Raw genomic sequence first — 25,345 nt, 5'->3', positions numbered from 1 at the left:
ACAGGAATGTAGAATTTACAGAAAGGACCGAGTTTACAACATTCTTGTAAACTAAATTTTCCTTTTTCATATCTTGTGAATGATTTTCGAGAGATGCATTGTAGATATCAATGATTATGAATGGTTTGAGCATATTTAATAGCTCTGTTACTGCTCATAGTCTGATATCCAACAATGCATCTCATGAGAATTGATCTAAATTTGGTTCTGTATAACAAGTCTAGTGCACCTACAGATTGCTTAAAGTGCTAGCTAGGTGAATTTTGACAAGGAACAATGACTGTCCAAGTGGGAGAATGTAAGACTAAGTTGGACATTCCTTGTTCATTTAGGAATCAGCAAATCACCAAGGCTACTTAATGTACAAGCAAGTTGACTGTTATCAGAAAACCTTTTCATTATAGGACTAGGATACTTATACACTTGAAGGACTTATACAATTATACAAGACAAAGGAATTAAGTAATTGATGCATATAGAGTTCCATGAGGATTGTAAATCCGAGAATCCTTTCATGGGAGGGACTTGGATTTCAGGGGACTCTATATAAGCATGGTCCCTGATCACACAGCAGGTAAGTAGTCTATGCATTCTGCCCCATTGCGTGAGAGACTCGAGCTGTGCTGATTGGAAGACTGTAGCTGCTCACTTGTGTGCTTTAATCCAATTGCATAATGGCTTCACCAGGTCAGTAGAGTTGTTTTCTGGTATTGGCACTGGAATGACAATTGGTTAATATGATAAGCTTGTGTTTTGTGTATCATGTGGATGTAAATATACTTACAGGGAGCACCGAGATATTATCTGGTTAGAAATATTAATTATGATGGCATGCATTTGAAATTTTAACAGGGGGTTGTTCATCTCCTGGTTCAATATCATTCATATTTATAGCTCAATTAATATCATAAGAATATATGATTAGATATATGGCTGAAAGGAAGCACAATATTGCAGAATCGACATCGTTAATGCATTGAGTTAATGATATATCTAATCAAATCAATTGCATACATGGACGAGGGATCAATAATTGAGCCAAGTGCATATACTGCAGATTCTTGGGCTGTAGTTCCTGATCTCTCCTTACAGATAGGACAAATATATAATCATCAAAGGCTTCATGGCTACCTAGCTATGCTAGCAATTAGAATACTAAATGCTCAACTGTGAAAAAAACGAAAAAAATTTGATGCTGTGTGTTTTCAGTTAATTTCACAACTCAACCTGGAGAAAGAAAACGAATTGAATTTCTTCTAGGCCAGCTTCTAGCATTTGTGCCATACATATAACACTGATAACATGCTTAATTAACTTATTTATAGGCTAGCTAGGACCTACCCCTCTCCATCTAAAGATAACTATTACCTAAATATCACTTCTAGTTCCATTATCACCCTAGCCTCATCATCATCAACATCAAGTGACTGATATATACACATTTTGATAAACATCTGCCTATCCATTCCATGGTATCTACTATCTACTACACCAGTCTAGAGTCGTATATATACATCAATGATATGATGAAATGATTTGACACCACCCAACCACAAGGGTGGGCTTAAGCCCAAACCAACAAGAGCCCACGTATGTGCACACTGCCCAAATTCATGGCGGCCTAACTAATAAGCGGCCCAATGGGTTTCCAACTTGCTTCGCTCCACTGCTCCAGTCCAAACTTATAAGGAATTGATGAGAAAGAAAGGTTGGAGGGTAGACACCCAGACGCAGAGACCACAGCAAATAAAAAAATAAGGAAAAAATTTGCATAATTTACTAATAGCCAAATGACACTTTTAGTCTATGTAGTTTCAGTTATTTTTTGTCCTCTAATTTTAGTCATTTTTCATTTTCGTTCCATAGTTTTGATTTTGTCAATTTTGATATAGTACTTCCATAACCATGGTAGTCAAGGAAAAAATGTTGAACACGTCTATGTTGAAGACATAATTCGACATAACATGCACGTGTCTAGCTTGTGTTGAGTATTTTGGACATTTTTGTCTTGTATAGACGGGATTAGCACACGTGCCACATAGACAAGATGAACATTTTGGACTTGATTGCAATCATTATATAAGTACATGACTAAAATTATTCAAACTACAAACAAAACAAAGAAATAAGAAATATAAATTAGTTTTCACTAACTAATTAATTCATTTTAACAGTAAATCAAATAACAAGTAAAACAAAAAAATTTTCGGTCAAGTACAATAGGAAATCTGTGAGGGTACCTTTCAAGTATGAGAGAAATTTTGAGTTTAGTTTTGTGAGGGTAATAGGGAGGCCCGCACGAGCGAGTTCTGCAAAGGAGGCAGCGTCAACACTCGGCCAGCCTATAACCCCTCCATAAATTCATGCGCACATATGTGAGTTGCGCGGCGAGCGGCTCTCACCGCTCGCTTTGTTTTCCTTACTCATTAGTTTAAGGCAAGTTTTTACGTTGCCAGCCCTTTTCTATTTATAGGCCTCCACTTGGATCAAGCTTCTGTTAAATGTCGATGTGGGACAACTGGTTTGGAAAGTTGTGTGTGCTATCTACGCTGTGCAGATTTTAGATGGAGTTGATATTTTGTGTTTTATGTCTAATATCATGTCAAAATTTCATTTAATTATATTTCTAATATAAATCCTTAGAACTAAACTATAAATCTAAAACTTTTAGCCTTAAATCCAAAATAATGCGAATATCGACACAAGTAATCCTATTTCATTCCCAACCTCCATGTTTTGTAGAATCAGAGAACCCAGTTTATTCTATCAGTAAGAAAGCCAAACTCTAAATTCAGAAGAGCACATACATACATATCGAGCAGTGAGTAAGAAACTAGTTGATTCATTTCTTGGGCTGAAGGAACATCGATTGAGGAAATAGATACGAAACTGCACATCTTACATAAATAGGGAACAGTGTGTAAAAGTTCATTCATTACGTTTATTCTAGTGCATTACGTACAATTTGTTTTTTCTCATGCATTACATTTTTACAACAAAGGAACCTAATCACATGGAAATAATCAACCTTGAATGGCTAAACAATTGAGATCGATAAAATCAAACGGAAAGCTGCCTAGCAAAAATTTAGGCATCATATATTACAAAGTCCAGAAAATCAAGAAGACTTTCGTGACAGTAGTGGCTCCAACTGAGGGTCAGTGTCCTTAGAAACTGAAGGATTTTGGCTGCTAGACTCCAGCTCGGCCACTGATGAATCCTCTGCTCTTTGTCTAAGCAGTCTCTCAAAGGTACTCGGTCTCTCTTCAGAGGAAGGGTCAGCTGCCTTAGGTGTCTCTTTTAAGCTCTGAACATGCTGAAGGCAAACTTGAACAGCATCGTGCACTCTCACAAAGTACCACTCCTTACCAATTAGCTCCACTGCACCTGATCTTGATAAGGTCATCAGAACTTCTCCATTGGGATTGGAAATGGCGATCTGCATTGCACGTAGATGGTTGCCAACAACATGTTAATAACAATCTCCGGAATTTTGAGCAGTTAATATAATGATCAGGATAAACTTCATCAGAAGGGACATTCACCTGGATGTCCCGCAATTTGTACTCCTGATGCAAGTCTTTTAGAGCTTGAACAGCACTGGAGTCTATATATGTTACAGCTGCAATAAAGATAAAGATACGATTCAGACAATCAGAAAAACGTTGTTTAGATCAGCCTTATGAACAAGCTCAGCAGGTATGATGATTGAAGAAGAAGAGTTCTACTGAGTCTAAATAATCATTTGAGACCTGGAATAAAAAAATGGGTGTCTACCGAAGATATTTCTAAGAATAAATCACTGGATTAGATGATCTTGACCAACAACGGACAAATAACTGAAGTCATGAGTATCAACTGAGACTATGCTGGAAACTATAACATTCATGTCAACCGCATAAATTAAATGGCAAACAAAAAATTGGTATGATATTGAGGAACTAATTAATAGCGTAGGATATATATAATCTGCCAACTTTGCACCATGGCTGTCACCAGCAGCATATGATCTGCACTTCTGCAGTCTGCAGAACTAGCATGCTTTCAAACAACAATGTTTAGAGTTATTGTTGCGCCTGAATGCACATCTAGCCATTAAATGCTTCTTCATAGCCCATGGAAAAAGAAAAGCATGGGATTAGCAAGACTTACGTGCCATCTCTATGATCACAAAATAAATTCTTTCAACTTCTGGTCCACGACTAGTCGATTTATCAACCTCAACTTCATATTCCCGTAGCCTGACAGGGGAAATCAAACAGACATGAATATGCTCTTAAATGGGGAAATCGACAGCTAACTCAATTGTAGAGACCTTCTAAGTAAATAAACAGTGGTACAATGAGACAACCAGATTGTTAGATCCATATTTTATCAAAATCATAGAGCATGAACTTTAACCTGTCTTTTATGTAACTAATGTTTGCAAAATAAATAGGTGCATCGATCCGAACAATCACAATTCCATTGTATGTATATGCTTCTGGATACTGTTGAATATTTCTATAAACAGTGGTGCCTGGAAGACGTCCCAAGACAGCTGGCAACATACAGGAAATTATTGAATAAGTAATTCAGGTATTAGCTTACCCCAAATAAATGAATCTTTACTCCAAAATGCATAGTGTGTGGTGATACTGGACGCTATGGACATGGTACATCTAGTTTTGTGCATAGATATTTTATGATAATTTGAGTTGCACTTACCAATATGCGGGTTTGCTGATTCATGGATGACAAATGCAAGCGAAACACCAACCTGCAATCACATTATAACATTATATTAAATAAGGAAAACACACACATACAGAGCACACCAATATAACTGCTTCAAGTACTCACCCCAATAAGGACGCCAATCTCAATACCAAGGAACAATGTTGCAGTGCTTGTAATGGTCCAAAGAAGAAAATCTTTTTTATCCACACGCCATAAAAATATGGCCTCGTCATAATCCACCTGAATTTTAATAGAAAAAGTTGTTGTCTAAGGGTGGTAACCAGTTCAATTTTCTATCAAACATCAGTGCACAAACACACAAGCACAATCTACAAATAGAAAACAAGATATCCCCTTCATCCATGAATGTATGCATGTCAACTATAGATATCATTAATGCCATTTCTTTGCTAACCAAAATGAAACTTTTCTTTTCCAAGAATATGCATAAACTCCAAATTGCAGGTAAAATGGATAATTGATTAGATTTAAGGATATTATCCAAAGAATTTTACCTTCAGGGTAAAGTTAAGTGTACAAAAAAGTTAATCAAGACCCTCTAAGAGAATAAATCCCAAAATACAACCAAATTAAATAATATTTTCTCCAAATGATGATACCAATATCCTCTACTGAAATGTTAACTCATGTAGTTGTTAAATAGTAAAAATGCCTAACGAGCATGAAAGCTGTGAAGATGTAAGCACAACTCCTTAGAACTTTAGAATTCTCACCAGGCCTACTACAGCAGAAATCACAATGGCAGCCAGAGCACACTGAATTATAGATAAAACAAATCTCTTAGTTAGCACATCAAAAATATACTATGCAATTGGAAAGACAAAGGTGATAAACCAAGCAAACACGCATTTTGGCACAAAAGCAAAGATGCCATTTTATGTTTTCAAAATATTGTAACTGGCCTCGGGCCTTGGGCCCCCCCCCCCCCCAACATACCAAAAAAAAAATTGTAACACCAAGGATCCCACCATAAATTACTGGTATAATGGAATGAGCAATAAATGCTATTTCAACAAGGAGCTCTAAGAAGAGGGACAGCAAAAGCCATCAAACATAGCCTGCGCAAGTTGCATTCCTAAATTTAAAAAAAAAAAAAAGCATTAACATGGAAATAAACCTGGGGTATGTATTCAAACAATGGAGTCATAAAAAGGAGAGCACAGCCCATTATGATTCCCATAACAATTCCAGATAAGCCAGTTTTTGCTCCACTTTCATTATTCACAGCTGACCTAGAAAAGGAACCTGCACGACACCTAATAATATAAATATAAATCTATATTTAGATATCAATCATGACTGCAGCTCTTAAGACCTCATAGACAACTCACCGGTTGTGGGGTATGCAGAAAAAAATGAACCAAAAATATTGGCCACACCAAGACCAAACAACTGTTTAGAAACAAAAAGAAGTTCCATTAGAAGTTAGATTATAGTTTACAATTTTCTTGCTTGCCACCCAATGACTATTAAGCACACCAAGCATCATGTATGAACAAGCAAAAGTATGCAAAGACCAAAAGACAAGCATGCAGCCAACTTTTGGGCTTTAACCATAAAAAGCTTAATTCAACTTATATATTTGTTTTTACTGTGCAGATGTACTTCCAATTTTTCCAAGAACATACCTCTTGATTTGAATCCAACTCATATCCATTCTTTGCCGCTAATGCTTTTGCAATGCCCACAGATTCCTAGAGTTCAAAATGAATTACCATAGAACTGATAGTTATAAATTATAATATACTAAAAAGAGAAAACAAAACTACAAGTAAAATTATCTATGGAGCTCCTCTTACCAAAATAGCTACACCAGTAATGAGAAGTGCAGTGGGAATCAAAGACACGGCATGCCCAAAAGCTTTAGGAATAGAAAAACTTGGAAGGCCCTGCGGTATATCTCCAACCTAAACAACAGTCAATATCCTTTATTAACTTACTATTAACCTGAACTGATGTAGAATTTTGCTATTAAAAAGAAACGCTTACATGAAAACAGAAGAAGTGTGCAAGAGGAAATAAATAGCAAGAAAATTAAATAAGTAGAGGATGATATGTGGTGAATCTAATACAGAATGAATAACTATCTAGTTAAAAAAATTTCATATTTCCTGGGTGCCAGATTCATTAAGTGTTCACAAGCTAGGATTTTGGTTCAGCTGCATAACTGCTGACTTCTGGTTGACAGAACGTAGACAAAAACAGAACATGCCATCTATAATTTATTACTAAAGCAAGTCTAAACAGAACATCTGGAAACTAATATTTAGCAATTACATTGTTCAATTGAATAAACTTAAAATTAAAGTGAGTTTAATATGCATCATTCTCACCAAAGTTATGGAAGATGGATGAAATATTTTGGCAAAGACTGTGCCCGAAACAACAGCTGTGAGAGGACCTGCTGCTCTCAGGAACCGCAAGGACTTCCTTGTTTTCCCCTGAATGTGTAGAATCAAAATTAAAAGCAGAATTATGGTAAATAACTATATTCCACCAAAATGCAAAGAATAAACTCATACCAAGTGTTTCATGGTCAAAAGCACCGCAAGAATGACTGATCCCATTAAAAAAGGGGGCCATGAAAACTACAAAAGGAAAAACCTGCTGGGGTTAAGAAAAGGAATTGATAAGTAAAACACAAGGCAAACCATAAAACAGTAAATGAAGTAAACAAACACATGTATGGTTCAAATGTTAGGACAAAGATAGGGCCCATACATGTAAGTCTTAGATATGAGATTATCAGTTATTAAAAGGCATTATGAATGTTAAAACCATGGTTTCAGGTATTAGCACAAATGTTGTGGTGTTGATAGCCATCAAGATTGATTGATTCTAGGTATTCAGGCTAGCAAGCTGCTGGTGCAGATTGATATTGGTGAAGTGCTGGTAAAAGGGACATACATAATGGATGTGATCCTAGGTATTCACTCAACAGAACATACAAAATTTGAATATTACACTGAAGTGCAGTATCAAATTGCCATTTATGTATCAAATTCATAAAAGATTATAGATCATTATTAGGAATAATAATATTGATAACCACAGTTAGTCGTAAAAGGGACGAATTAACAAATAGATGCAATGTTGCATGAGAAATTGTAAACTCAAAGTCAAATATGAATATGATATATGAAGGTTATACCACTTGGGTATGCAAGCAAAGCATACCCCATCAGCTCCAGCTATAACGCTCTTAATCAGTGGCACGATCTGGCTACTTCGTGTTATTTCATATCCCAAGAAGTATTTTGCTTGAGATAACGCAATCACAATGGCTGAAGCACTTGTAAAGCCAGAAATGACAGAGTGGCTAATGAAGCGAATAATCCATCCAAGCCTGGACATAAAAAGAATATAATGTAAATGAAACTAAAAGACAACAATCAAGGTGGTGACCCTAACCCGATAACCACCACCAAAAGGAAAAATACTAAACGAAAGGGCAATCTAAATGGTTGGTTTAAAGGTAACAATATTGTATAACTTACAATATTCCATCTACCTAACAACAATGCTCAAATACTCCGAAGTTGCTTCTTTTTGGATCAAAAAGAATTCGCACTAAACTGTATTAAATTGCTTTTTGATAATATTATGACCAGTACAAGTTAAAACTAACATTGTGGTATGACAGATATAGTTCTATCACCATGACTCTGGATTAGCTACAATTCCCAACATCATCATTGATAAGTTTTAGGCTCCGACCTTCTTTGGATGTCAGAACAGAATGCATATAAATGTTGAGTATTGCATAAAAGTGCATTTACATACTGTATTATTCATGATCATGCTCCTAAGAAGGAGAAAAGCAGAAGTACCTCAAGAGCCCCATAATGCATTCCATGACCCCAACCATAAGTGCCAATAATATTGCCAGTTCTGTGTATAATTCATCAGATGAATCAACAATGCCACTTAAGACATTAGAGACCAGGAGAGAAACCAATGCTACTGGACCAACAGCTAGCTGCCGTGACGAGCCAAATATGGCATACACAAATAAAGGTACGAAACCAGAGTCTGCCTTGCAAAATAAAAATAACATCCAGAATTAAAACATGTGGATAAAATAATAATTAGAAAATTAAACGAGTTCTATAAAAAAAAAGTACATGAAATACCAAAATAAGTAAATAAGACAATTAGATAGTGGTTTAGCTAAAACTGTAGGTGCAAACGGCCACAGTATTATCTAAGATCATTATACATGAGCACAATCTTTTTCTTATTTCAAAGGGACAGAACTATCAGAGTCTTTTGTAGAGTTTTCACACTATTCAGAAGAAGTTTGAAAGGGGATGTTTTCAAACAATTGGCCCTGTTTCAGTTTCAAGGAGAGTAAAGCCAGCCTGAAAAATCGACATAAAAGCTTTGCACCTTTACCCACTCCCACCCCAAAAAACAAAAAGAAAAAAAGGGGTACCCTGATAAGAATATCGGTGAAAACTTACAAAGTCCGTATATTGGTTCAAGCCCAGCCAATTTTGCATAAGACATTGCCTGGTCATTCACAGTAAACGGTCAACTACAGAACTCACAGACTTTGTCCAAAAGAAAAATCACAGAAAAAAAATGTACCAGAATTAGTAATATCTAAGATATGCCACATTCAGCATAATATAACTTGATACAGTGCAAGCCACTTTTAAAGTTTAAAGACCATATATATATAATTTACAACCACACAAAGGTATGGTATGGGTATATATAATCAAGGGGGGAAAAAAAGAGCTATACTTGTTATTTTAAGTTCATTACATTTGATTCGAACCTATAAAAAATCAACTGTTCTGATAAATTTTCAATGGGTTTTTAATAATTATGACAGGTTTCAAACATTTTGTAAAATAAGGATTAAATCATGCATTATAATGATTTTTTTGATAAACTTTTATTAATATGGTTTATTACGCAAGATTTAGTGAATAATAAATTGGAATCTTTAATCTCATAATCAACACTATAATTTTTCCAAGAGCAATTAATATAAGAAAATGTACTTGATTAATTCGTATGTCGTTACAAAAACAGAATCATGGTCAGAAATCAAGTCTCTCCAATCACCACGTCTTCAACTTCATCCAGGCTAAGCAAGCTTAAAGTATGAGTATACAAAGCCACATGACAACTGGTAGTGGAGAATTTCTACACGGCTCTAGTATTATGACTAATTGTTCAAAATTAATTATAAACCTATCAAATCATAAACTAGTGAATAGTAAAGTGAAATGACCAGAATCTGATACCGGGGATATATATGAAGTTTCAAAAACATGACTACTACATCGATTTTGACTAACAGTAAAAAGCGTGAAAAGTTAATTAGAGAAATTTATTCTATTCAAACAATAGCAGTTAAAATGATTGTATTACTATTGCTTACATCATGAACAATATATACAAAAGTAAACAGGAGGACTTGTGATTAACATGAAGCATGTAATTAGAGAGAGCTTTGAACTAAAATGCTCGTGTTTGGCCACTAAGAAAATGAAAAAAAATGAAAATTAGTTTAAGAGAAAATATAGAAATTAAATAAGAAATATACACTCAAACGACTGTAAAACAACAATTCAACTTGGTCCAGCTTAGTTACGTGCGTTTCAGAAAAAACAGCGTTAAATCCGGTTAAATTTTTTTTTCCTTTTTAATAAAAAATTAACGTCAGTGTATTAGAAGCCAAACTGACCGGAAAAGAAAACTCTTCTCTGTTTGGTGGCTGAGAAAAATAAATGTTAAAGACTTAAAGGCAACGAAAAGACTCGAAGTTATAAACGTAACTTAAAATTAAAAATAAATAAAAACACTCGGCTCAACGTGAGCAACCAATTAGCGGAATTGAGCTGAGTACGTCATTAACACGCTCGGAATTTTGTTTTCTCTTCGTTCATTTTCTCAGCAACCAAACAGAAAACAACACGAGGAAGCACGAACGCACGCACCTGAGGAACGAGCATGACGCCGACGGTGATGCCAGCCATGAGATCGACCTGCAAATACTCGCGCCATTTATAGGTCCGAATCCAGCGGAAGCAAGGCAGGAACAGCTCCAGCCATTCGACCCACTTCATGCTCTGGACCTTCGATTTCCATCTGGACAACGCAGCGGCCCACGACGACGACCCGCCCGGCGACGACGTCGTATTGGGGTGCTGCAAGGGGATGATTCGGACGGGTCGGGTTGCGGTGATCGGCATGGAGGATCCGTCCGCGAAGTCAGATAAGCTGGGAGATGCGTAGGTTATCTCCATGCGCACCACGGGCGCATTTGAGCTTTTATATATCCGTGTTTGTGACTTATGACTTGTGCGCGGCGTTAGGTGGCCCAGATTGCCTGTGGTGGTCCACTTCGGCGGGGTTAAATGGTAATTTAATAAGGAAACAGGGATAATTTTCGATGAGGGCTGCTATTTGCACACCCTCTTTTTTCTTTTTGCACACCCCTTCTGAAAAAAAACAAAAAAACAAAAAAAAAAGACCACTTTGACCCTCCCCTCACCCACACACCCACACACCCCATTCCCATCCCCCCCCCGTACACACCTCATCTCAGCACTGTCAACACACACCGGCGCAGCACCACCACTGCGCGCAACACCACCATCGTTCGCCCACCACCCTGCTACACCACCCTCCCCGCGCCCACCACCATGCTGCACCACCCTCCCCGCGCGCAGCACCACCACCTTGCGCCCACCACCCTGCTGCACCACCCTCCCCGCGCGCAGCACCACCACCGTGCGCCCACCACCCTGCTGCACCACTCTCCCCGTGCCCACCACCATGCACCACCCCTCTCTCTCCTCCCTGCTGCACCACCCTCCCTGCGCCCAACCCAGCTCCGACCACCCCAGCCCTCCAGCCACCGCGCGCAGCGCCTTCCGGCCACCGGCGTGCCCCTCTCTCTCTCTCTCTCTCTCTCTCTCTCTCTCTCTCTCTCTCTCTCTCTCTCTCTCTCTCTCTCTCTTTCTCTCTCTCCGAGTAGCTGGTTCGGCGAGCACTTGTCGAACGGATCCTTGATGTTCGGTGGGTACCTGCCGAACAACACTCACATCATTCGGCGGATGACTGCCGAACGAGTGTGACATTTTCGGCGAACGGATGTGCAGATGCGCGCGGGAGGAGAGAGAGAGAGGAGGTGGTGCTGCAGGGGAGGAGAGAGAGAGAGAGAGAGAGAGAGAGAGAGAGAGAGAGGAGGGTGGTGCGGGTAGGGTGCGGGAGGGAAGGAGGTGGTCGGGTGAGGGGCTGGGTGGGTGGGTCGGGGCTGGGTTGGGGTGGGCTGGGGAAGAGAGAGAGGGAGGGGGAGGGGGAGAGAGAGAGGTGGTCCAGTGAGGAGGGAAGGGGGTGTGTTTTTTTTTTTTTTTAGTTAATGGAGTGTGTTGGATAAAATGGGGATATTATGGTAATTGGAAAGGGTGTGTGTATGAGAAAAATTAATTATGGGAAGGGTGTGAGGGTGTGAAATGAGAAAAAATGGAAAAATGGTGTGCAAAAAGAAATTTTAGGGTGTGCAAATAGCAGCACTCTTTTCGATGTGAGTGAGATACGAGCGAGTGTGTTTAGCGTGGTATTTTTGTGCGGTGCTTTATTGCGGGAATAAAGGTTACGATTTTTTTTTTTTATTGGGGATTATATTTTGTGGTTGTTTTATAGGTGGAAGGGGGATATTGGAGCTTTGAAGAGGCCAAATATGAAAGAGATTTATGAGGAGTCGGAGAGGGATTTGCATGTTCGGGAATACTAACGGCCGCCCCCTCTCTCTCTCTCTCTCTCTCTCTTGACACTAGTCTGTCTCTATCATAGGAACATGCAAATTATTTTCGAGGAGTCAATTGTAGTAGTTCTTGAATTGTGTTTCTTATTGATGACGTCTCTATCATTGGCCGCTATAAAAACTTATGTGACAAATCGACAGTATCACTAAAGCGTTTTTTTATAATACTAGATTACTACAATTCTTTACACCATTTCTATTATGAAATTTTTTTGGGTTATTAATTCATTTGTTCTGATCCGTTGTTTATTTATATTGTAACGCATGACCTAGTAACATCATATAACAGTATTATAGTCACACTAAAAAAGTTTCCATCCCGAGAATTGGTTTTTTTTTTTTTAACAAAGAAAGGTCAAAGAAAGAGGCCTAGAGGGAGGAGAGGGAATCGGAAACCTGGTGAGGCGGGGGCAGCACAACTGCTTGGCCAACTGGCCTACCCCAAGTCCTCATCCTGAGGACTGGTTTTGCTGTTGGAAATTTTCAATAATGTCAAGTGAAGCACCCATTTGCCATTTTCCTTCTTTTTTTTTGATCGAACCATTTGGCATTTTTCACATCCTTCACAATTTTCAAAAAAAACTTAGCAACAAAAAAGAAAAGGACATATAAAACACTGAGAAATGAAGCATGTGAAATTCTGCAAGTGGTGGACAATGATCCCATACCTATTTTCCTACCATGCTTTGTACAAGGCTAAAATTTTAGCCATTGAACTCCTCTTTCTCTCTCTATTCCTTTTTCAATGGCTAAGATTTTAGCCTTGTACAAAGCATGGTAGAGAAAATAGGTAGGGGATCTTTGTCAGTTTGCTGTGATTATCATTTTTTTTGGTTTATTGTATTGTGATAACCATGATTATGTTTGCTAATACATGGTAAGTGAATAAGGTTTAAAACACCATCTACCCAAAAATAGATATAGAAGTAGAAGGAGCTTGGAATGAATATGGACGAGCGTAAGGCCAAGTTCACAGCCGGCATCATTGAGCTCAAAGTGTCGGATACGTACACGGGATCCTTTTGCTCGACAGCTCACCACGTGCATGTATCAGACTCGTCGATTTACAATTTCAGATATTGGGGCCCCCACTCAACAATTATTATTTTTTCGTCGACACTGAGGATCAATATTAAATTCATAAAATTTATAATCCTTCTCAAGCATGTGGGCTTCAGACCCAAAAAAAGAAAGCATGTGGGCCCCGTCTCTTATGAGCTAAACGTATTCGTGGCCCACCTGGAGACCCGTTTCACCAATCAAGAACAGTGTTGATGGATCTAAACCTTCACAGGCCCCATCAAATAATTTTGAAAGTTTGTTAGCTCCTAATGCCTAATGGACCCCCCTCATCGTATATTCGTATTTATGTGAATTTGCAAATAAATTTGGTTGCGTGCATTAACTGTCAATCATTTAGTTCAATATTTTAACTAATTCAAGGTATAGTACTGCATAATTGCACGTTAATTGGTTGACAATCTTATTTGCCGAGCAAATTGCACCCTTGTGCTTTGACAGTTGCTGATATTTTGTAGGTGGATTCATCACAGAAGTTAAAAGGTACATACACAATTGGAGAGGGAAGAGAATGATACAGTGACAGACTGACAGTTACGAAAAATAATTGATATTTAGTTGGAGAGTAGTTTTGAAGTTTACGTGACAGTCACGATGTGATTGGGCCTATCTAGCCAATAACAGGCCCCAAAATTCGCACCTGGACTAGAACCCAAGACCTGTTGGCTATTTGCCTCAACAATTGGTTATAGTTGAAATTGCTATGTCTCACTCTAAGATGCATGAGACCAAAAGCCATACACATGTTAGTTTCCCAGTGTTGCCAGAATCCAACTTGTTCTTGACCCCTACCCACATAGCCAAATGCCAATCATATATCTACACACTTTCAGTTTGGTATTGCCTTCCATTTCAGATCAATTCTAGCATTCAAGTTGAAGCACAGAAGAATTGTAAGTAAATAAATTCTTCACTTTAAGAATGTGCCTGTCCATGCTCGGGCTTGTGACTGAACTCGTAATCTAAATGAACAAAGGCGCGCTCAATCTCGGGCAATTGCTCAAGCTTCTCCTGTAGCGCTTCCCCTATGTCATGAGCCTCTTGTAGGGGCATGTTTGCTGGCAGGACAATGTCAACCTCAACAAAGTAATGAGAACCAAAGGTGTAAGCCCGGACTGTATCAATATGCCGTATCGCCTTGTGATGGTTCCAACAAAGGTATGTCAGTTTTTGTAGAAATTCAGGAGCAGCTGATCTTCCAACTAGGGAATTCACATTTTCCAACACAGTCATTGACCAGGTGCGAATGGTGTACAAGGCTAGCTGCATAAAATCCAAGGTAACATATAAGTATAGATTCCAAAAGGTCCAAGGTTAATATGAAGGTAGTCATCAACACGCATCACTATCAGCATGTTATTCAAAACACACACACATATAATATATATATATATATATATATACATATATTCTCAAATATCAGGAAAGGCCAGGTTTATAGTCACATAAGAATGGTGGTTATTATATTCACAAGTCACAACACAACGCCATCTCTTGATCAACCCATAAAGAGAGTACAACATCTGCAAGTCCATCGTTTAAAAGCATTGGGAAAGTATGTAATAATACCCAGGTGCATGAACTTGGACAGACCTCTATTCTTGGTGAATAAATGTATGACAACCTTATATAATATTAGATGTCTATCACTCAACACTAAGCAGTTCAAAAGAATCTACCATAGGTAAAACCTATCTCAAAATAGCCGCTCACACCATCCCTTTCCTAAAGATGCAAGACTCAACACCCTTAACATGTCAGACAAAAAAAAAATATACAGGTGAGTTCATTTTTGACTCTTTGGGGAAGAAAGAGTGGAGGCATGGAAAGAAGAGAGGGAATTTACTTACAATGATAGCTCCAACAGGGTCCATCCAATCATCAAAGTAATTGGCAAGAAGCACAGCAACAAGACCAATGATGTTGGTAATAACATCAAAAAAGTGGTCCTGGGCATAGGCTTTAACAATTTCGTTAGTGAAAGTGCGGCAATAAACCATCAGAAGTAATTTTACCAAAGTCACAGACAGCATAATGCCCACAACCCATCGCTCTTGATCTTTGGTCAAGCTGAACTCATCCTCCTAGTACAATGTACAAATTTAAAAGCATCATAAGAGACAGTTTAGTTTAATCAAAAATTGAAGAGGCTGTTAATTATAACAATAACACCGAGTTATTCAAGTCTCTAAGTAAAAATTATCTTTATGTTCTTAAATACAAGCCAATAACAACTTACATCAGATAATAGGGTGCGCATTGACTCCAAGATGATCTGCAGTCCCAGGGTTGCCATGACAGAGGCAAAAACAAGGATTCCCTGCATATCATTTTCAAGTTTCATATATGAGTAACACAGACATTTCAACAATACCTCAAAAAAGATAAGAAAAGAATATGTAATATAATTTAGTTCAAACAAAATATATCATAATTTCTATACATAAAAGAAGCCATCCATCTCCTGGCCTTGTCCCATGTCTCTAAATCAATGGAAAATAGGATGCAAACAAACCAAGCGGAAGCTGCTAGTGAGCCTCCTCAGTTTAGAGCTAAGCAAGAAGGCTTGTTGAGCCTCATAAACCTAGCCCAAGCCACAAGCCAGGTTTATTTGGAAACCTAGCCATATGAACTAAATGGGGCCTAGTCACAAGTTGGCTCACAAGACACTTGTAAGGATGTCCAAAAAGGAAAAGAAAAATAAAGCACTAAAAAATTATATAGCTCTTTCCCATCTTCATCCCCAAAAGAGAAAATTGAAATGCTGTCCAATCTCAACAATCAAGGCCCCTCTACATGGGCGAGTCCCCAGCCCATTAAAAGCTGACTGGATGACTATCCCTAGCAGCCTTCTTTCCAGATTTCAGTTGGAAAGTTGTAAAACATCTTAGTCAATAAACACACACCCTACCAGTAGGATTAAGCAATAACCATGCTAGTCCTTAAGTATCCAGTGTGATTAAACCTATGGTATCATATATCACTAATGTATATCCCAAAAAATAGTGGTCAGATCAGAAGATGGCTGTGTGTGAGTGCACAAGAAACATACTTATATGTGCAAACATAGATATACACCATAAGAAGATTCCAGTTGCATGCATCAACATTAGATGCACTTTAAATCTATGACTATAACTACCATCAAGAATGAATTTGCAGAGACATACCAAGGGCTGCATACGTTTCTTCCCAATAGGATATTGATATGGGTTAGGGGTTTGCATGGAGAATGCAGTAAACCACAGGATGAAGCCGGACAAAAGATCAAGCAATGAGTCCAATGTGGATGCGATGATGGCTAATGAACCACTTCTCATAGATGCATAAACTTTAGCTGCAAAAAGAATCATGTTTGCAAAATTTGATATTCTGATGGCAAATGTCTCACTTTTTGCCAACTTTTCCCGCTCTTCCTGCAACATAATCGTTATAGCTCAATTTAAAGTAATTTTTGATGATATTAGATTAAAGTAATTTGAGTGTACTGATATTGTTTACGGAGACAGAGAGCGGAATGCAATATAATACCTGTGACATTCCAGGGATAAAACCACGCTCTGCTAAGGCATCCATTTCGTTAAAGCCCTCAAGCATTTCTACCTGTTGTTGGTAGTACTCCGCCACATTATCCTCCGGACCTGAAGCCATCAGGAAAAACAATTAACATGGTAACCATGCAACCTCTTCTTATACTAATTGCAGGTATATTTTTTACATAAAGACAAATTATAAATGTTTTAAACTCTGCATATATTCCCTTTGCCCCTTTCACCCGCTTCACATGGATGATGAAAACCTAAACTAAGTCGCAAGTACTCGTACTACCAACCACCCTTCATGTGGATGATGAAAACATTAAGTCGTGAATACTCGTACTACCAACCACCCTTCACATGTAAGAGATATATCTTGTGTAACTGATGTTCGGATCTTCTTAGCCTAAGAGATGTATCTTGTGTAACTGCTGTATTCAAATGCTTTCAAATTTGAATTCTTGTTTTAGCTGATTAGTCTTCTAGGATTCCTTAAGAATAGGTCTTCCAGTTTTCTAGCTAATTTAGTCCTTTACTTGTATATATCTAGCTGCGGCAGTGAATAAAATTTTAAGATTTCCAATCACCTTTTTGGTTGATCTCTCTATATGGTATCAGAGCCATAAAATCTCTCCCCTGTTAATCTTTTTTTTCTCAACTCAATGGCAACACCTCACGCCATTCTCACTTCCAACAATCATCAACTCCTCACCATAAACACAGCTGCCCAAACTCCCATCAAACTCACCTCCACAAATTATCTTTCTTGGAAAATTCAATTTGAATCCTTATTTGTTGGCTATGATCTTCTGGGGTATATTGATGGTTCCACACCCTGCCCTCCCCAAACACTTACCACAAACACTGTCACCACCCCCAATCCAGCCTATCGCACTTGGGTACGCCAAGACAAATTAATTCTGAATGCCATTATTGGCTCTCTTTCTCCAACTATTATTTCATTTGTTGCTCGTGCCACCACCTCCAGGGAAGCTTGGAACACCCTCTCCAACACCTATGCCAAACCAACTCGTGGCCGCATCAAGCAAGTCAAAAATCTCCTTAAAAATCCCAACAAAGGCACAATGACTATCACTGACTTTCTTCACTCAATCAAAGCTCGTTCTGACGAGCTTGCTATTCTAGGTGCCCCAATGGATGCAGAAGACCTCACTGAAAAAATTCTAGATGGCCTTGGAGAAGAATACAAAGAACTTGTTCGGGCCGTTCAGGCTCGTGACAACCCAATCTCGTTTGAGGAGCTTCATGAAAAGCTGCTCTCCTTTGAAGCTTCACTTCCTGTTCACTCAAAGCCCGAGCTTCCCCACCCTATTACAGCCAATCCTGCCAATCGGACTTCTTTCACCACCAACAATTGGCGACCCAACCATTCAGGCACCACTTGGCGTCCCAACTCCAATCCCTCCTCTCAACCACCAGGTCAAACCACTTGGCGTCCACCCTCTCAAAATTGGCGGCCGTCTTCTACTTCTAGCCCCTCAAACCGCAACAACAATCGGCCTCCACCACGTCCATATCAAGGCTACTGTCAAGTCTGTGGTGTCCAAGGTCATACTGCCAAGCGTTGTCCATCCTTTCAATTTGTGGCTGTTCAACCCTCCTCTGCTGCTGGATCTCCCGCCAATACCAAACCGTGGCAACCACAAGCTCAATTCGCAGCAAGCTCTAACACCAAACCAAATTGGCTACTCGACAGTGGAGCATCCCACCATGTTACTACAGACCTGAGTAATCTATCTCTTCACACTCCATATCATGGTTCTGATGATGTTATGATCGGTGATGGTACCAATCTCTCTATCTCTCACACTGGCTCCCTCTCCCTCTCCTCCACAAACCATTCTTTCACTTTAAATGATGTTCTTTGTGTCCCTAACATGCAAAAAAATCTAATCTCTATCTCTCAATTTTGCTCCTCAAATAATACCTCTGTTGAATTCTTACCCTCTTGTTTTCATGTGAAGGACCTTAGCACAGGAAGCATCCTCCTGACCGGCGGTACCAACGAAGGCGTGTATGAATGGCCAGCATCCTCACCTCCTGTCACTTCCCCAATCTTTGCCCTCTCACACATCAAAACCACTTCATCAAATTGGCATCACCGCCTTGGTCATCCAGCCTTTCCCATTTTAAAATTTATTATTTCCAATTATCATTTACAATCTTCCTCTCCCATGCCAAAAGAATTCTCATGTAATGCTTGTCAAGTTAATAAAAGTCACAAGTTATCATTTTCAAATTCTTCACTTGTCTCTACTAAACCTTTGGAAATAATCTTTTCTGATGTATGGACCTCCCCAATTTTGTCACAAGATGGTTTTAAATATTATGTGATATTTGTTGATCATTTTACCAAATATATATGGTTCTATCCTCTCAAACGAAAATCAGATGTGCATGACATTTTTCAAAAATATAAACCTCTTGTAGAAAATTACTTCAAACAAAAAATAATCACTCTTTATTCAGACAATGGGGGAGAGTATATCGGTCTTAAAAATTTTTTAACCCACCATGGCATCACTCACTTAACTACACCACCTCATACTCCAGAACACAATGGATACTCAGAAAGAAGACACAGACATATTGTGGAAACTGGTCTGTCTCTCCTTTCTCATGCATCTATTCCCACCACCTTTTGGCCTCATGCCCTTGCCACTGCTGTTTATTTGATTAATAGAATGCCCACTCCTAGACTTAACTTTACATCTCCATATGAGGCAATTTTTCAAAAGAGTCCTAACTACTCCAAATTGAAGGTTTTCGGCTGTCTATGTTACCCATGGCTTCGACCATATACATCTCATAAGTTAGAACCCAAATCCCAACCGTGTGTATTTTTGGGATACTCTCTATCCCAAAGTGCTTACATCTGTTTCAATCTCTCCACCTCCAAAACATATGTGTCTCGCCATGTCCAATTTGTTGAAACTAATTTTCCATATACATCACTCCCTACTGACCTCTCCCATTTAGCCACCACCAATCCAGCCCAATGGCTTCCACCTGTCAGTCCCATTCCCATCCCTACTACCCCGTCGCTGGTCACCATCACGCCATCAATGGATCGCCCTCAGGAGCTGCTCTCTTCTACAGGTCAGTCACACTTTCATTCCACTGCACCATTTCCATTAATGCACAATCCTATCTCAATCACTCCACTCCCACAAACCCACACCGAGCCCACATCACCCATATCACAAACCGAGCCCATCCCACCCATTCCATACACCCAGACCATCCCACCCATGCCGCGAACCGCGACCACCCCTCCTCTGCCACACACCCAGCCCGCCACACCCGTGCCCCAACCTGCGACCACCCCCCCAATGCCACAAACAGAGCCCGCCTCCCCTGCCCTGCAAACCCAAGTCCAACCTTCACAATCTCCACCCCCACCGTCACCACCTCCCACCCGCCACCCTATGCTTACCCGAGCCAAAAACAACATTGTTAAACCAGTTCAAAAACTCAATCTTCATGTCATTAAGTCACCATCACCAACCCTTGAACCCACCTCTATCACTCAAGCCATCAAAGATCCTAACTGGCGTCAGGCCATGTCTGAAGAGTACAATGCACTTGTTTGTAATGGAACATGGGAGCTTGTTCCATCTGCCGGTATTACCAATTTGGTAGGTTGTAAATGGGTTTTCCGCATTAAAAGGCTTTCTGACGGTTCTATTGACAGGTACAAGGCTCGCCTTGTCGCTAAAGGCTTCCATCAACGGCCCGGTGTGGATTTTCATGAGACCTTCAGTCCAGTTATTAAGCCCACCACCGTTCGATTAGTTCTCAGTATTGCTGTCAGTAATGGGTGGTCACTTCGGCAACTGGATATCAATAACGCCTTCTTGCAGGGTCACCTCACCGAAACTGTTTTCATGGCACAACCACCAGGTTTCGTGGACCCGGATCATCCAACACATGTTTGCAAGCTACATAAGGCCATTTATGGTCTCAAGCAAGCCCCACGTGCCTGGTACCATGAGTTGCGCCAATTTCTCTTACAATCTGGGTTCCGCAACTCCCATTCAGACACATCTCTTTTCATATATAATTGCTCTGGTTCCATTCTTTATTTATTGGTGTATGTGGATGACATTATCCTAACGGGTAACAATGTTGCAGCTGTCACAGAGTTTGTTGCTTCCTTAGCTGGCCGCTTCTCTCTCAAAGACCTTGGGTCCTTATCTTATTTTTTGGGTGTTGAGGTTCTTCCTCATTCTAATGGACTTTTACTTTCACAGAAGGGTTATATTGATGACTTGCTGAAACGCACGCACATGCAAGATGCTAAACCAGTCCTAACGCCCTTGCCTACTAGTTCTTCTACAATTTCTCTTTCCCATGGCACTCCTCTTCCTGACCCCACTCAGTATCGTGCCACTGTTGGGAGTCTGCAGTATCTCTCTCTTACTCGGCCTGATATCTCTTACGCTGTCAACAAGATGTCACAATTTATGCACCGCCCTACTACAGAACATTGGGCTCTTGTGAAACGCATCTTGCGTTATCTCAGTGGCACCGTGTCCAAAGGCCTTCTTCTTCACCGCAGTTCACCCATGTCTCTTCATAGTTTTTCGGACACTCTTCATGCTTTTTCAGACGCCGACTGGGCTGGTAACAGAGACAATTACTCTTCCACTGGTGCTTATCTTGTGTATTTGGGTAAAAATCTGATCTCGTGGAGTTCTAAAAAGCAATCCACTGTTGCCCGATCATCTACCGAAGCCGAATATCGCTCTGTGGCGGCTACTTCTGCTGAACTCCGTTGGGTGTGCTCTCTTCTGTCCGAACTTGGTATTTCTGTCTCTGCTATGCCTGTAATATATTGTGATAACGTGGGTGCCACACAACTCAGCTCCAACCCTGTTTTTCACTCCCGCATGAAGCATGTGGCTGTTGATTATCACTTCATCCGGGATCAGGTACAATCTGGCATGCTACGGGTAGCCCATGTCTCCTCTATGGACCAACTTGCTGATCTTCTGACCAAACCTTTATCTACAGCTCGCTTTCAATTTCTCTGCTCCAAGATTGGCCTCTTTGATCGCGGCTCATCTTGAGGGGGCATGTAAGAGATATATCTTGTGTAACTGATGTTCGGATCTTCTTAGCCTAAGAGATGTATCTTGTGTAACTGCTGTATTCAAATGCTTTCAAATTTGAATTCTTGTTTTAGCTGATTAGTCTTCTAGGATTCCTTAAGAATAGGTCTTCCAGTTTTCTAGCTAATTTAGTCCTTTACTTGTATATATCTAGCTGCGGCAGTGAATAAAATTTTAAGATTTCCAATCACCTTTTTGGTTGATCTCTCTATATCACATGGATGACGAAAACAAAAACTAAGTCTCAAATACTCATACTACCAACCACAAACAAGAAATGTTTTATTTATCAAATGATTGAAGACAAAAATATACAAACAAATAGATAATAAGTAAACTAACACTCTGACAGTTGCGTTGATCGCAGGCTGAAATTCAAGGACCCTATATAGTCCTTTCCATTAAGAAAACTTAGACACTTCGCACATTAAGAACCCATGATTTGCAAACTCCTCAACTCCAGCACTCTCAAAACAAAAAATTTCCAATCCACCTATACTTTAAGCTTCTCGAATAGTTTTATACATAGCAAATTGAACCCTCACCCACCTTTGGAATCACAAATACATACATATGTAGGAAAAATAAAATTCCCTCCACATAAATTAATGTGATTTATCAATTAAAAAAAAAAAAAAAGTGAGTACCAAAACTAGAAAAGTTATCAAAGACCATAATATTGCCATTTTAGACCATACAATTCCAAAGGAAAAAACAAAGATCACCAACAAATATGTCATTGCCAGTGAAATTATTCAAAACATGAAAAAATCTGTGCTAGTAGAGATGTGAAATTACCTAAAACCCCAAGGCAGTCATGGAGGCCACGGGGAGGCTTCTTCTCCTTGTGCTCGGAGGACACCTGGAAGCCGTCGAAGTTCAACCGCCACGACCGGTCGACACTGCTAGAATCTTGCAAGAGCGAGCGCACCTCCTCATAGTCGGGCGTCACCAGTTCAACCATTTCCCCGACACTGGGAGTGAGTGTGTGTGTGTGAGAGAGAGAGAGAGAGAGAGAGAGAGAGAGAGAGAGAGAGAGAAGCTATGGGCTAGAGAGAGAAGAGTGTGGGCGAGCAGAGCATTGAAGGTAGGAGCTGGAGATTTAAAGCAACACGGAGGGCTTTTTGGAGATACGAAATTATTTGGAAGGACGAAGCTGTTGTGGTCTGCATAGTTGGTGAGTTGGCCACCAGGGAAAGTATTATTTGTACGAAAAGGGATATTGATCAGGGTTAAGTGCCACGTGTAGGGCCACGATAGGCCGAAATGGTGAAAGTAGGCAGAAGAGGACACGTCTGAGCTGGACGGAGCAGGATACCGAAAGCGGCGAAAGGGAAGGATGTAATCTGGGCCACGGATACTGGTTTCGGGTTGAATTATGTGGGTCCCATTGTCAATCGTGGGACTCGTTTCTGGATTAGATTCTAAATGGGAAGTTATACAGTGGGGATGAGCTGCACCACTGCACCAACTCCTTCACACCAGCACCGTTGGATGGTGATCAAGATGTGAAATATTTCCAGAGATTGTGGGTTGGGTCAGAGTCGAAGTAGCTGCAGTCAAAGTTGGGTGGCCCTCTTTTGCGGAATCGGGAATGAGTGGATCGTAATATGTGAGATTCGTGGGCCCACAAGGCCCAGTGACAGGGACAAGCGGCGCTTTTTATTATTGAATTAAGGCTAAAGTTTGATTTATACACTCAACTATAAGGGCATTTCAACTATATTCATCATCTACAAAATTATTTAAAAATATATCTCATCTAAAATCTAAATTGAAAAAATAAATTTTTCTTTCTCTTTTTATTTTTTACCTCTCTCCACCTCTCTCTCTCTCTTCCCTCTCTCCAGCCAACCCTCCCAACCCAGCCCCTCCCGACCCCACCCCCACCCCCACTCCCACTCCCACTCCCACTCACTGGACCCTCCCCTTCCACTTACCCGAGTCTCTCTCTCTCTCTCTTTTCTCTCATTTTTCTTCTTCTTCCCCATGTATCCTTTTCTCTCTTGCGTAACTTCACACAGTCCGACCGTGACCAGATCAACTTCGTCCAAGCCCAATCGGCGCAGCACCACCAACCACCAGCCCGCAGCTCCTTTCTCTCCCCCCGACCATCCCTCTCTTTCCTCTCCTCTCCTGCGCGACTCCCTCCCTGTGCGCACCTCAGCCCAGCCAATGTCGGCCATTTCCCGGTGGCCCAAGGCCACCGGTGGGTCCCCCTGGTGCTGGCCATCCCCCCACGAGCTATAGTTGGGGTCGGGAAGGTTGTGGTAGGGATGGGGTTGGGAGGGTTGGCCGGAGAGAAAGAATAGAGAGAGAGAGTAGGAGGTGGATAGGGGTAAAAAAGGAAAAGAAAAAAAGAGGAAGAAAAATTTATTTTTTCAATTTAGATTTTAGATGAGGTATGTTTCTGAATGATTTTGTAGATGATAGATGTAGTTGAAATGCTCCCCTATAGTTGAGTATCTAAATTGAACTTTAGCCTTAATTAACTAAGGGAGGTGATATTTGCATTTATTCCAAAAAAAAAATTCAGTATTCTTCAAGGGTAGTTTTGGAAATTCATGCAATAAAAATATCAAGATTCAAGAGTACAAGCGTACTACATGCAAGTTAATGCTAAGCACATTATTCTTCTCCCATCAAAAAAATACAAGGCACGTTTCAGAATTTATATACTTGATTTATTTCATATAAAACAACATAATTCTTCATACCTAACCTGGAAATCAATGACAATCACATCTAACCATTATTTTTTATGATGTACAAGCTTTTATAAATGAAGCATAGGTCCATATTACGTCCTTATATTAACAATCAATAACATCGTGTAATAATAAAATAATATAAAATAAAATTTGAGTTAGTTTAAAACTTTAAATATAAAGTATGAGCGAAATGGAGTTGCTGATGGGTTAGCATTTTGGGCTTTATGTTCCTTGGGCCTCCACATTCTGTCTATGGTCAGTTAGAGTGAAGACTTGTAATGTGTCTCTAGGTCCAGGTCTATTCCTTGTAAGTTTTTGTGTTGTATAACTTGTATGTTAGGTTTCGACCAAAAAAAA

The 25,345-nt window shown here is 39.8% G+C and overlaps 2 protein-coding genes and 1 non-coding gene across 4 annotated transcripts; all 3 read right to left on the bottom strand.

The window, feature by feature from the left end:
* Positions 1-2,285: 2,285 nt before the first annotated feature.
* Positions 2,286-2,440, bottom strand: LOC147290107 (U12 minor spliceosomal RNA). Its single transcript, XR_015121580.1, has one exon. It is a non-coding gene; the product is annotated as a U12 minor spliceosomal RNA (small nuclear RNA).
* A 440-nt stretch (positions 2,441-2,880) lies between these two features.
* Positions 2,881-11,141, bottom strand: LOC147290106 (putative sulfate transporter 4.2). Of its 2 annotated transcripts, XM_086236968.1 has the most exons (17): positions 10,695-11,141; positions 9,204-9,252; positions 8,571-8,772; positions 7,918-8,086; positions 7,263-7,328; positions 7,074-7,181; positions 6,540-6,647; positions 6,369-6,434; positions 6,072-6,132; positions 5,858-5,985; positions 5,454-5,495; positions 4,843-4,959; positions 4,708-4,759; positions 4,402-4,540; positions 4,153-4,241; positions 3,546-3,622; positions 2,881-3,439 (listed from the first exon to the last, which is right to left on the bottom strand). In XM_086236968.1, the coding sequence occupies exons 1-17, from the start codon at positions 11,001-11,003 to the stop codon at positions 3,119-3,121; spliced, it is 2,103 nt and encodes a 700-aa protein (XP_086093094.1). In that variant the 5' UTR covers positions 11,004-11,141; the 3' UTR covers positions 2,881-3,118. The 2 variants fall into 2 exon arrangements, with proteins under 2 accessions (XP_086093094.1, XP_086093093.1); XM_086236967.1 differs by lacking the exon at positions 9,204-9,252 and having other exon boundaries at positions 10,695-10,896.
* A 2,999-nt stretch (positions 11,142-14,140) lies between these two features.
* MTP11 (Cation efflux family protein) lies at positions 14,141-23,411 on the bottom strand. Its single transcript, XM_086235253.1, has 6 exons — positions 23,076-23,411; positions 17,138-17,247; positions 16,777-17,022; positions 15,846-15,926; positions 15,457-15,690; positions 14,141-14,869 (listed from the first exon to the last, which is right to left on the bottom strand). Exons 1-6 carry the CDS (start codon positions 23,239-23,241, stop codon positions 14,522-14,524), a joined length of 1,185 nt encoding a protein of 394 aa, XP_086091379.1. The 5' UTR covers positions 23,242-23,411; the 3' UTR covers positions 14,141-14,521.
* Between the last annotated feature and the right edge of the window lie 1,934 nt (positions 23,412-25,345).

This window comes from Dryas octopetala, chromosome 3, assembly GCF_963921425.1.
Source record: "Dryas octopetala chromosome 3, drDryOcto1.1, whole genome shotgun sequence".
Taxonomy (NCBI): Eukaryota; Viridiplantae; Streptophyta; class Magnoliopsida; order Rosales; family Rosaceae; genus Dryas; species Dryas octopetala.
The sequence above is the reverse complement of the archived record's forward strand: the minus strand, read 5'-3'. Positions and strand labels throughout refer to the sequence as shown.